At 38.9% G+C, this 12563-nt stretch overlaps 1 protein-coding gene across 3 annotated transcripts in view; it reads right to left on the bottom strand.

Annotated features, from left to right (window-relative positions):
* TTC27 (tetratricopeptide repeat domain 27) overlaps positions 1–12563 on the bottom strand; it is a 169502-nt gene that overhangs the window by 134347 nt on the left and 22592 nt on the right. For all 3 annotated transcript variants that reach the window (XM_036119108.2, XM_036119110.2, XM_078056160.1), the window contains exons 6-8: positions 10928–11092; positions 8446–8579; positions 293–405 (exon numbers count right to left, since the gene is read on the bottom strand). In XM_036119108.2, the coding sequence (XP_035975001.2) occupies positions 293–405; positions 8446–8579; positions 10928–11092 (412 nt within the window). The remainder of the gene's footprint in view (positions 1–292; positions 406–8445; positions 8580–10927; positions 11093–12563) is intronic.

Here is a 12563-nt window from a genome sequence, read left to right as displayed (position 1 = left end):
TAGCTAAGGCTAGCCAAAGAAATTTTGCTTATGAAGGAAAGAGAAGGTGAAGTTATACTAACTCAAAGGAGATACGTGAGATTCCTAATCTCTAACCCTTTACTTAGTTGCCCACCGGAGAGCACTGGTAGTTTAGTGGTAATTGGATGCCCCACTATTCTTGATCCTTGTAAGCATAATAAGATTCCCTATTCATCCAGAACTCGGGGCACCTCCTGGAATAAAGTTTTCCTCAACACAAGAAAACCAATATGCAAAGTGTTCAAAGTAACCAAGTAAGTAACTGACTTACCAGATTCCAAGGACAACAGCAAGCTCTTCGGCACACAGGTCAGGCATCTGAAACTGCTCACAATCTGCTAACTTTATCTCATTTAGAACAGTATCATCATTGAGCTCAAGATTCTGGTGCAATACAAAAGAAAATATTTAAACCAAAAATTAAATTTGATTCATTCAACACACTGTATGCAACTGATTACTAAGGAGGGATAATTCACCTTTTTGTTTAAAAATTATCCAATGTCTACATATGGTCAATAGGCTGTTTCTTGTGGAACACATACCTGGGGATGGTTTGCTGCGTAGAACCGGAGGACATGGTGCCTATACCTCAGGAAGGCCCTGGCAATGTCAATAACAGGGAAGGACAGCTATCACTCAGGGGGCCCAGGATGCAAAAGCCCCTCTGCTGATGCATCAGGATTTAAAATCAGGTCTTTCTCCTCTGCTCTAAATTCTAATCTGAAATATCAACTCCCAACTCTGTTTTTCAACAGGATCTAGAATAGCCAAAACAATTTGGAAAAGAATAAAATCTGAGGACTTAAGGGACTTGATAGAGTACCTGATTTCAAGAAGTACTCCAAAGCCAAGACAGCGTGGTACGGACATGAAGACAAACATACAGATGAATGGAACAGAATAGAGTCCAGAATTTTAGACCCACATATGTCAACTGATTTTTAACAAAGGAAAGTCTTTTCAAGAAATGATGGTAGAACAACTGGATAGCCATTTGGGAAAAAAATGACCCTTCACCCTTATCTCATACCACACACAAAAATTAAATCAAAATCGATCACAGACCTTAATCTAGAAGTTAATACTAAAAAACTTCTAGAAGAAATCACAGGAGAAAAGCTTTGCAACTCTGGGCTAAATAGGCAGTCCTTAATTAGGACACAAAACACCTAAACCATCAAGTGAGAAAAAACTTACTAAATTGAACTTCATCAAATAAAAACTTCTGTTCTTTGAAAACATTGTTAAGAAAATGAAAAGCCAGGGGCGCCTGGGTGGCTCAGTCGTTAAGTGTCTGCCTTCGGCTCAGGTCATGATCCCAGGGCCCTGGGATCGAGCCCCGCGTCGGGCTCCCTGCTCAGCGGAGAGCCTGCTTCTCCCTCTCCCACTCCCCCTGCTTGTGTTCCCTCTCTCGCTGTGTCTCTCTCTGTCAAATAAATAAATAAAATCTTAAAAAAAAAAAGAAAAAGAAAATGAAAAGCCAAGCTGCAGACTCAAGAGATTATATTCATAAAACAAATATCTGAAAAGGGACTTGTATTCAGAATATAGAGAACTCTTACGACTCAATAAGAAGATAAACAACCCAATATAAAAGTGGACAATGGATTTGTTCAGGTACTTCATTTAAAAAGATATACAAATGGCCAATAAGCACACAAAAAGATCCTTGACAACAGTAGTCCGTAGGAAATACTAATTAAAGGGCTGACAAATACTAAATGTTGACAAGGATCTATAATAATTAGAATTTTGACACACTGCTGGCAGAAATTTAACATGATTTACAAACCACAAAAAATATTTTGCCAATTTCTTATAATAATAAAGATAAATTTACTACAGGAGCTATCAATTCTACTCTAAGTGGTTACCATGAGAAGTAACACGTCCACACAAAGACATATATATTAATGTTCATTACCGTTTTATCTGTAGAGCCCAAAACCAGAAACAACTCAAATGACTGTCAATAAACAAATAAAAGAAAAATTATACTATATCCACCCAATGGAATTCTAATCAGCAAAAAAAGGACTATTACCACAGGTAACTATATAGGTAAATCTCAAAACATCATGCTGAACAAAAGAGGCCAGATACAAAAAAGTACATATAAAATTCTAGAAAAGGCAAACTATCTGTACTCAAAGAAAACAGATCCATGATGTTCAGAGCCAGTGTGTTGGGGGATTAACTGCAAATGGGCATGATGGAACTTTCTAGGGTAATGAAACATACATGGACTGTAATGGTTGCATAGATAGATATGTATATGTCAAGTGTCATCAAACTGAATGGGTTTAATCTCATCAATTAAAATGGGTCAATTTTTCTGTATATAAATTCTATTTCAAAAAAATTGATTTTTAGGGTTGCCTGGGTGGCTCAGTCAGTTAAGCATCTGATTCTTGACTTCAGTTCAGGTCGTGATCTCAAGGTCATGGGACTGAGCCCTTCGATCCCAAGCAGTCTGCTTGGGATTCTTTCTCCCTCTTCCTCTGCCCCTCCCCCGCTCATGTGCTCTCCCTCTCTCTCTCAAAAAATAAATAAATCTTTTAAAAAAATGATTTGGGGCACCTGGGTGGCTCAGGCAGTTAAGTGTCCGACTACTGATTTCAGCTGGGGTCATGATCTCCATGTCGTGAGATCGAGCCCCACATGAGGCTCCACACTCAGCAAACAGTCTGCTTGAGATTCTTTCCCTCTTCCTTCACCCCCTGCCACGCTCTCACCCATGCTCTCAAATAAATCTTTTTAAAAATACCAAGCATTTACAACTGGCACTCACATACACTGATGGTTGGAATGTAAAATAGCACAACCACTTTGGAAAACAGTTTGGCAATTTCTCGTCAAGTTAGAAACACTGGAGCGCATGGGTGGCTCAGTCGGTTGAGCAAACAACTCCTGATTCTGGCTCAGGTCATGATCTCAGGGTCGTGAGATCGAGCCCCACATGGGGCTCTACGCTGAGCAGTGTGCCTGCTTAAGATTCTCTCTCCCTCTTCCTCTGCCCCTCCCCCACACACATGTTCTCTCCCTCTCTCTCTCATTCTCTCTCTAGCATAGAAAAAAAAGAACACATTTACCACACAATCCAGCCATTCTAATCCTAGGTATCTACCCAAGAGAATTAAAAACATATGTTCACACAAAGACGTACACACAAATGTTTCAAGCAGCTTCATTCATAATAATCAAAAATTAGAAGCAGCTCACCTGTCCACCAACAGGTAAGTGGATAAACACACTGTCTACTGATGGACCTAAGTGTGCATGCCTGGATGAGTGGATTAAGAAGATATGGTACATATAATGGAATATTATTCAGCCATAAAAAAAAAAAAAAAACAAAAACCAGGAAATCCTACCATGGGTGACAACTTGGATAGACCTTGAAGGTATTATGCTAACTGAAATAAGTCAGAGAAAGACACACACTGCATGATCTCACTTGTATGTGGAATCTAAAAAAAAAAATCAAACTTGTAGAAAAAGAGATCAGACTTGTGGTTACCAGGGGCACAGGGTAGGGGGAGGGGGAACTGGAGGAAGGTGGTCAAAAGGTACACACCTCCAGTTACAAGACGAGTAAGCACTGGGGATGTGATGTACAATGTGGTGAGTGCGGCTAACACTGCTGTGTGACCAACAGGAAAGCTGTGAAGAGAGGAGAGCCTAAGATTTCTCATCACAAGTAAAAAAATTTTTTTTTGCTTTTTTCTGTTTTTCTTTTCTTTTTATCTATATAAGATGGATGTCAGCTGAACCTATTGTGGTAAATTTTTTACAATATATGCAAATCAAACCATTATGCTGTATGCCTTATATTTATATAGTGACATATGTCAATTATTTCTCAATAAAACTGGAAAAAAAGAATTATAACTTAAAAAAACATAATGCTAAGTGAAAGAAAACAGACACAAGAGAGTCATACTGTATGATTCCATCTATTTGAAATTCTAGAAAAAGCAGCTCTAATCTGTGACAGAAAGCAGACCAGTGAGAGGGAAAGTGACTGACTATGAAGGCGTATAAGTGACTTTCTGGTGTAATGGAAATGATTCTATTTTTATTATGGTGGTGGTCATTCCGTAGGTCTATTTTTCGAAATTCAAACTGTACATTTAAAATAAAACAGGCACAATTTTAATTTAAATTTTTTTCTAGTTCAATAAAAGTAGCCAAAACTAGGAGCTAAATGGACCAGAAGGCTGGAAACTGCCTCTGGCTAAGGGGTCAACCTCTTAACTAGTAAGCAGTACGTCTGCCCAAAACACAGCCCAGAGGAACAGCTTTCCTTGTCTATCCTCAAGTTCTCCCTAACTGTAGGCCGAGCTCTACCTACAGCCTTTTAAGAAAAGAGTACAGCAACCCCAACAAATTGCTGATGGGAGGAACACAGAACCTTAGGCTTCAGCTCAGAATCCAACTGAAAAAGCGGCTCTTCCTCCCAAACGGGCCCCTTCAAAGGCAGGGCAGGCGGGTGCAGAGCGCACCCTGGTGGCCATCGTTTTCAACACAGGCCTTTCATAATTTAAAAACTAGAACTACGTATGTAATAGCCACACTTAAAGTAAAAAAGTAAACTTTTAAAAATGATTTAACCGAATACATCAAAAGTACTACTCTTGTAATATGTGTCAACAGAAAATTATTAATTAGATATTATACATTCTTTTTTTCATACACAGTCTATGAAATCTGATGTGTCTTTCCCACTTCAGCACCTCTCAAATTGGACCAACCAACTTCCCAGTGATTAACAATCACACGTGGTTGATGGCTACCATAGTGGACCATGTAGCTCTACAGTATCCCAAAATTCTCATCTCTTCACATCCTTAAAGGGATGCATCAACTTATTAAAACACAATGTTTTCTTTGGTTTTTTGCTTGTTTTTTGGTGTTTTTTTTAAAGATTTATTTATTTGAGAGACAGACAGCGCACGTACGAGTGGGGGAAGGGGTAGAGGGAAAGAATCTTCAAGCAAACTCCCCACGGAGCACAGAGCCAGACTCGGGGCTCCATCTCAGGACCCTGAGATCATGACCCGAGCCGAAAACAAAAGTCGGACATTTAACTGACTGAGCCACCCAGGCAACCTTAAAGATTTTATTTTTAAGTAATCTTCACACCCAATATGGGATGCAAACTTACAACCCTGAGATCAAGAGTCACGTGCTCTGCTGACTGAGCCAGCCAGGCGCCCCTAATACACAAGGTTTAATAACACATCCGTACGATAGCTTTACAAATCTAATCTGATCCTTTAACAAAGTGTGATGTGGGAAAAACAAATGAGGAACCTAAGACTATCAGAACTGTCCCAGATTCTCCCCCTAGGCTAGACAATAAGGATGAGACAGAGACCCAAGTCTCCTGCCATCCCAGGACCCCTCCCCTCCACCACCAAAGACCTGAGATATGTCAGCGTTGGCAGCATGGCATTATTTATTTGCCAGACACAAGCAAGTAATCAAAAACGGCTTTGATCTTCATTCAAAATTCCCTATGTTCCTATTCTGCTCTTTTGAAATTAAAATGGGTCTGCTGCAGTACTTACCTAACTGTTCTGCAAGTCCCAAATTTAAAATATTGTTCTACCTCAGTCCCACCTGGACCTCATAACATTCTACTGAATCAAGAAACTAGCACATAATTTATCTCCAATACGCAGGACACACACCATATTTAGCATTAAGGCATATTTCTCATCAGTGATGCTGATCATGTATGCATTTGTGTTTTTTGTGAATACACAATTGAACAACTAAGAACAGACTGTCCTTTTTTAAGACTTTTTTTTTTTTTTTTTGAGAGAGGGAGAGAGCATGAGCGGGGTTGGAGCAGAGAGAGAGAGAGGGACAAGCAGACTCCTCACCAAGCACGGAGCCGGATGTGGGACTCAATCCCACAACCCTGAGATCAAGACCTGAGCCGAAATCAAGACTCAGACGCTTAGCCGATGAGCCACCCAGGCATCTCAAGAACAGAGATTGTGTCTTTCATTTGCACGTCGGGATTGCTCCTAACTGTTGGCTTATTAAACCCTGATCTCCAATGGCTTAAGTCTATGTAATTCCCCATTAATAACAGATTAAAAATCTAGGAAGGTCTAAAGGGAAATATGTTCCTCACTGGCAATAAAGTTACTGTTTCCTCAATTCTAAGATACACATATTCACACTGTAACATTTCTAATCAGGATATATTTTGTAATAACTAAAATCGGTATAATAGTGATCCTTTTTTTTCCCCCAAGGATTGGTTATTAAAAAGATAGTGTACTTAGGGACACCTGGGTGGCTCAGTCAGTTAAGCGTCTCCCTTCAGCTCAGGTCATGATCCCCAGGTCCCGGGATTGAGCCCCACGTCGGGCTCCCTGCTCAGTGGGGAGCCTGCTGCTCCCTCTTCCTCTTCCTCTGCTGCTCTCTCACCTTCTCTCTCTCTCTCAAATAAATAAAATATTAAAAAAAAAGAGAGTGTATTTTATAATTTAATAGTGCCTTTGATATAAGGAAACAGGATATATAACTAATTAAATAAGCAACTGTCTTCCGTTCTTAAGTATAAAGCAGTTTCTATCTAATCAATACCTACATCATATAATTTTTACCTTTTACCTCTAAGTAGTAATTAAGATTATCTGAATGTATTTTACTTCAAATATGAAAGATTCAATAAATTCTATATTAAATTGTATATCATCTTTTTACATTCCTCATAATAGTCATCATATCCTATTTATCATCCCAGGAGACAATTTTCTTTTCTTTTCTTTTTTTTTAAGGTTTTATTTATTTATTTGACAGAGAAAGAGAAAGCACAAGCAGGGGGAGCGGCAGGCAGAGGGAGAGGGAGAAGCAGGCTCCCCGCTGAGCAGGGAGCCCTATGCGGGGCTCGATCCCAGGATCCTGGGATCACGACCTGAGCCGAAGGCAGACGCTTAACCAACTGAGCCACCCAGGAGCCCCTGAGACAATTTTCAATAAGAGAACCCTATATAAAAAAACAATAAACAATGGATTACTGAATTAAATGTGTGGACTGCAGAATGGAATCTCTTTTCACTGATGCTTATGCGATGGCCTAAAAATCAGGTTTATGGCAGTTAATCTAAGACTTAGGGAGGAGCTTGGGTTACATCAAAAGGCTTAAGAAAAGGGGGATCTAAAGAGGAGACGCCATACATATAATGAGGGAAGAAGAGAGGTGTGAGGCAGGTAACAGCACCATGTTCCCCGACCAGCATCAACACAGCAGTGGAAACCCACTTCACTACAGCTCAACCTGCATCATGAAGTATAGACAGCACTGTGTAGTCTTATCCCTGAGTTTCCACATCTCTCCCTTCCTTCCTTCCTTCTCCTCTTAGAATCAACAGCAGTTCCTCCCTGAAGTTATCTCAAAAGCAAACAAGAGAGTGCTTGGAACAAGCCCAGCAGTGTGCAGTAGCTCATCAAAGGCTTTCCCTGGGACTCCTGACTGCTGTCACTCTTTGTTCGCGGCCCTAGCCCCTCCCCTTGGCACTATTTTCAATGCAGAATAGAATTTTAATGTTCAGTGTACCCAGGGTAAATTTGTTTATAGGCTCTGGAATGAAGGGTAGGGTTTCAAAGACAGTAACATCAGGCAAAGGACAACCAAAAGCGTTGGCTTGGAATCTCCACAGTAAGAAAATATAAATGCTAATGACCTCTATGGAAGCAGATGGAAAGGCATTTAAGCAGGTAAACTGACAAAGAGCCATAAATTTAAGCTACAAGAAGAGAATGCATGGGGCTGGCTGAGTTGGTAGAATATGTGACTCTTGATCTCAGGGTTATAAGTGCAAGCCCCCACTGGGTGTAGAGACTTAAGAATAAAATCTTAAAAAAACAAAAACAAAAACAAAGAGAATGCATTAGCCAAGTCAAGAAAAACATAATAAGGCAGCAATCAGCCCAACAATGACAGTAACAAAGGATCAGAACTCTGGTAAAAAGAAATTCTTATCATCTGTTTATATATTTTGAAGAAGCCTAAGAAATTTCAAGTCTCTTAATATTCAAAAATATCCACAGAAGGCAAAAGTTAAGGCAACAAATACAGTAGCAGCTAGAAAAATTAGGCTCTACCCCGTCTGTCTTTTGAATTTTTTCAAGGAAGAGTAATACATAACTGACTGCATTACTAATTCATATTACTGAAGTCTAAAAGAAAAACGACATTTTATCTCTATTTAAGGGTAAAAAAGGCTTAAACACACGTTGGTTTGCTTGGGTATTTTCTAAAACCCCCAGCTACCAAGAAAAAGCTCGAGAAGGAACAAAATGAAGCCTCTTCCCAAAACATTCAGTGTTACTACAAAACTCACCTACTGAACCTGTTAGATTTGGATGGTAATTTAAATAACTTACGCTCCTACTCACCTTGGTTAAATGTTCCTGAGGAGTAGGTACTGGACTGAATTCACAATGTGAAAAGGCATCCCCTTCCCTTCTTACATCTAGAATAAGTTGTGCCACATAATTTTCCTGGAACCGTGTCCTTTTCCCCAAAGCACCTGAAAAAAACATATTAAATTGTACTTAATGATTTGTCTATCAGATCTACTGTACAATCATGAAAAGTAATATTTTCAGAGTACTTTAAAGTCTGTAAAGGTATTTACTCCATTTCACATAAAAAAAAAAGACCTGCGACTCGGTGATTATCTTAAAACTACTTATAAAATTATAAAGCCAGGGGCAGAAAATAAAAAATAAAAATAAATATAAAATTATAAAGCCAGTAACCTATGGGGCCAGAACTCAAACCCAAGATTTATGCCACTAGATTACAGATACTCACTTTTTTTTTTTTAAAGATTTTATTTATTTATCTGAGAATGAGAGAGAGAGGAGAGAGGGTCAGAAGCAGAAGCAGACTCCCCGCTGAGCAGGGAGCCTGATGCGGGACTCGATCCCGGGACTCCAGGATCATGACCTGAGCCGAAGGCAGTCGCTTAACCAACTGAGCCACCCAGGCACCCCTACAGATACTCACTTTTGCATCAAACTACCTCCTTCCCCCAAAATTTTCATAGGTAGAAGAAGTATCATCATCCTCATATAGCAGATGGAAAAACAGAGGTTCCGAGGTGTAGTTACTTGGTTAAGATCACGGGGACTTTCAGTCTCAGAGCCAGAGCTTAAAGCCAGGGTCTCCAGGTTCTAAATCCAACAGTCTTTCTATTATTCTATCTGGCTTCATTTAACACCAACATTTTTTCCATTTTGTATCTGAAATAACTTGCTACAGAATAGCTTTAATAGAAGCAACAGTTCTAATATCCACTCTCTGGCAAGCTTCAGATTACAAAGACCCTTGATTGTAAAGACCAGTCTAAGAAGTCTGGATTTTATCCTGCAATGAGTCTGGATCTAAATTATACATCAACCTTTTAAACATGCTACACAAAAACAGCTACTGAGATGGTCTAACACAGCTCACTTTTTTATAGAAGGGCTACAGTTTAATGGAAAAAAATAGTAATCTGATTTTCATTTTATATTTGTGAGTACCACATTTGTATTTTTAAGTTCTTTGCTCTTAGCTTGGAAAAAAATATGAAGAACTAGCTAGTAAATATACCAGCAGTTAAAGCTGACTATATAGAATACTGTGCCATTAGTTTTTAAATAGCCCCAAAAAAGTCCCAGAGGGCCAAAACATTTAAAAATATAATCTCTGAAGCTAACCTCACAAGTTATATTACATAGAACTATATTTTCAAATACAGACAAGACTCCAACTTACATATGGCCATTGTTCCAAAAGTTCTAAGCTGGATATTTAATAATTTTCCCCATACAAACAATGTAACAAAAGATGGCTAAGATCCCAGACCAGGCCACAAAGTCATATTTAACTCATAATATACTTGAAAGATTTTATTGACAAGACCAGCTGAATAGGAAGCACAGAATTTAGGGGGTAAGAATGGACCTTAGAGTAATCTAGACAAAGTCCAGGAAGGACAAATAGGTTCAATCACTTCGACCTTCACAGACACGGCCTGGAATGCTGAACTCAGGTTCCAGAGGTGTAAGTGGTGTGCTTGAACTGATACTGTGGGACTTCATTAACACGATCAATACGCAATGGCAATGATACTGTAACACCCCAGGGAGAGAGCAAGACATAAAAAGCGACCAATGTTTCTTTTTTGTATTCGGAAGAAATACAGAGGTTTCTGGAGAAATTCTTTAACTTATTTGTTCATTCAACAAATGTCTGAGTGCCAACAATACGCCAGCGTTCTAAGGCACTGAATCTAAAACAGTCGACAATTTCTGTTCTGAAGACAAAAAAAGCAGACGGAAGCCATAGGTGGGTATTTACAAGAAAGGGCAATGTAAAGAGGCCACACGAAATGTGGGAGTCAGGAGGAACTTCAGGAAACTCACACCCATCAACAAATGGTCAAAAGTTCATTTGTGGGGGCGCCTGGCTGGCTCAGTCGGTAGAACATGTGACTCTTGATCTCAGAGTCTTAAGTTCAAGTCCCACACTGGGCACAGAGCTTAATTTAAAAAAAAAGAAAAAGAAAAAGTTCATTTGTGTACTACCTGGCTGCCATATATATATATTATATATATATATATATATAATATATATATATCACTAACATGTGGCTAACCAGACTGGAAAATAAAGGAGAATCTCCAGGAATAAAGAAAATGTTTCATTTCAGACTTGTTCTAAAACTGTGAATTTTTTAAAATAAAATCTTTAAAACCGATTTTTTTAAAGCAAAGAATAGAACAGAAAAAATCAAATGTAACCAAACAATACAGCCAAACTGCCAATGTCTATATTAGTTTTATCATAAAAATAAGTCAATCATCCACAAAAAGTAACAAGTCTTACCTGTCAAATCAATTTGTAATTTGCTGATGTCTTTAGCAATGTTGAACTGATCTTTTGCTTTTGTATATTCATAATAATATAAAAATATATATGCACACTCCAGATGGAATTGAATAGCCAAATACTGACCGGAAGCACCTACAAACAGATCCTCTAGTTTCATCACTGCAAGACATAAGATGAAACATTAAAAACTATGATGAAAATGAAAATCTATGATTAAGTAAAATGAGCAAATGAGTAAAATGTTGAGTCCACAGTACGTGAAGCATATATATTTCACAGTCCCTGCTCTTAAAAAATTTTAAATCTGGAAGATGAGGAACACAAGTACAATCACAGTTCATAGCCAGCATTCTCTGAGCATTCACATGTTCCAAGCAAAAAGCTAAGGACATTACATACATCCCTCCTTTACTCCACACAATCCTAGGAAACACACACCAAGTTGCAGGGGGCACCTACAGGTCACCCGGTCCATACCTCTACAGTATCCCTGACAAACTATCCCTCACAAATGCTTCCAGTAATGGGTTAGTCAGCATTTCACACAGCAGTCCACAAGAATTAACACATAATGTGAAACTAATATAACACTGTACATTAATTATACTTCAATTAAAAAAGAGTATTTAAAAATGTTAAAGAACTAATGCATAATAAATGAACAGGAAATGCACTTCCAGTGTCCCAAGATGGGAGAATCCGTTCTCTACCATTCAAGCTGAAAGGGAAGGGATATACACTGAATGCCCACTCTGCCTGGCATGAGGTATTTTACACATCGTGTTATAATTCTCACAATGATGTCTTTGAGGTTGACACTATTCCTATTTGATTCATTAGAAACTTGAACTCAGCTTACCGACTAGTCACCTCAGTTAAGTGGCAAAGCCAGAATTTGAATCGATGCTTATTGGGAAAACGGGGGCGAGGAGGGAGTTGGCAGAGGAAGAATACGTGCGCAGAGGTGCCATCACACAACCCGATCTCCTTCAGCACCTAATTATCTGACAGAAATACTTATAGCAATGAAATAGATATCTTTTATTTTCTTCTGAACCGAAATTAAAATGAGTCTGAAAAAGAAGGTGTTTTTCTTGGGCACCTGGGTGGTTCAGTCAGTTAAGCATCCAACTCTTTATCGCAGCTCAGGTCTTGATCTCAGAGTCATGAGTTCAAGCCCCACGTTGGGCTCCATGCTGGGTGTGGAGCCTACTTAAAAAAAAAAAAGTGTTTTTCTATATACTGCCAGCCCTTTAAAGAGATTCTCTGGACTCAGAGTAAGTCAAGATGTACATGTCTTACTTCAAAAGACAGACAGGTCTTTTTGAAGAACATGAACTTCTCACAATGAAACTCCTTCAGTAGATCTCCTCCACACAAACCAAACTCAAGAAAAGCTGGAACTGGTAATATTCAGTGCTCTTAGTGCTTTTAATTAACTTTCTTTCCCTTTGCCCATTACTCCTGAGTGTCTAGCCACTTTTCTCAGAAATATAGTGACCTTCTATCATGCTAGCACAGTTCATAAGTGACAGGATTCTTCTTAGCTGTCGATGACAGTAATCTTCCCAAAAGGTTCTGGGTACAAACATATATCAAGGGATGTGAAACTTGGCCAAGGTTTTTTAAA

This window comes from Halichoerus grypus, chromosome 10 (genome assembly GCF_964656455.1).
Source record: "Halichoerus grypus chromosome 10, mHalGry1.hap1.1, whole genome shotgun sequence".
NCBI classification, from domain to species: domain Eukaryota; kingdom Metazoa; phylum Chordata; class Mammalia; order Carnivora; family Phocidae; genus Halichoerus; species Halichoerus grypus.
Note: the sequence above shows the minus strand (reverse complement) of the source record. Positions and strands in the feature narration are given on the sequence as shown.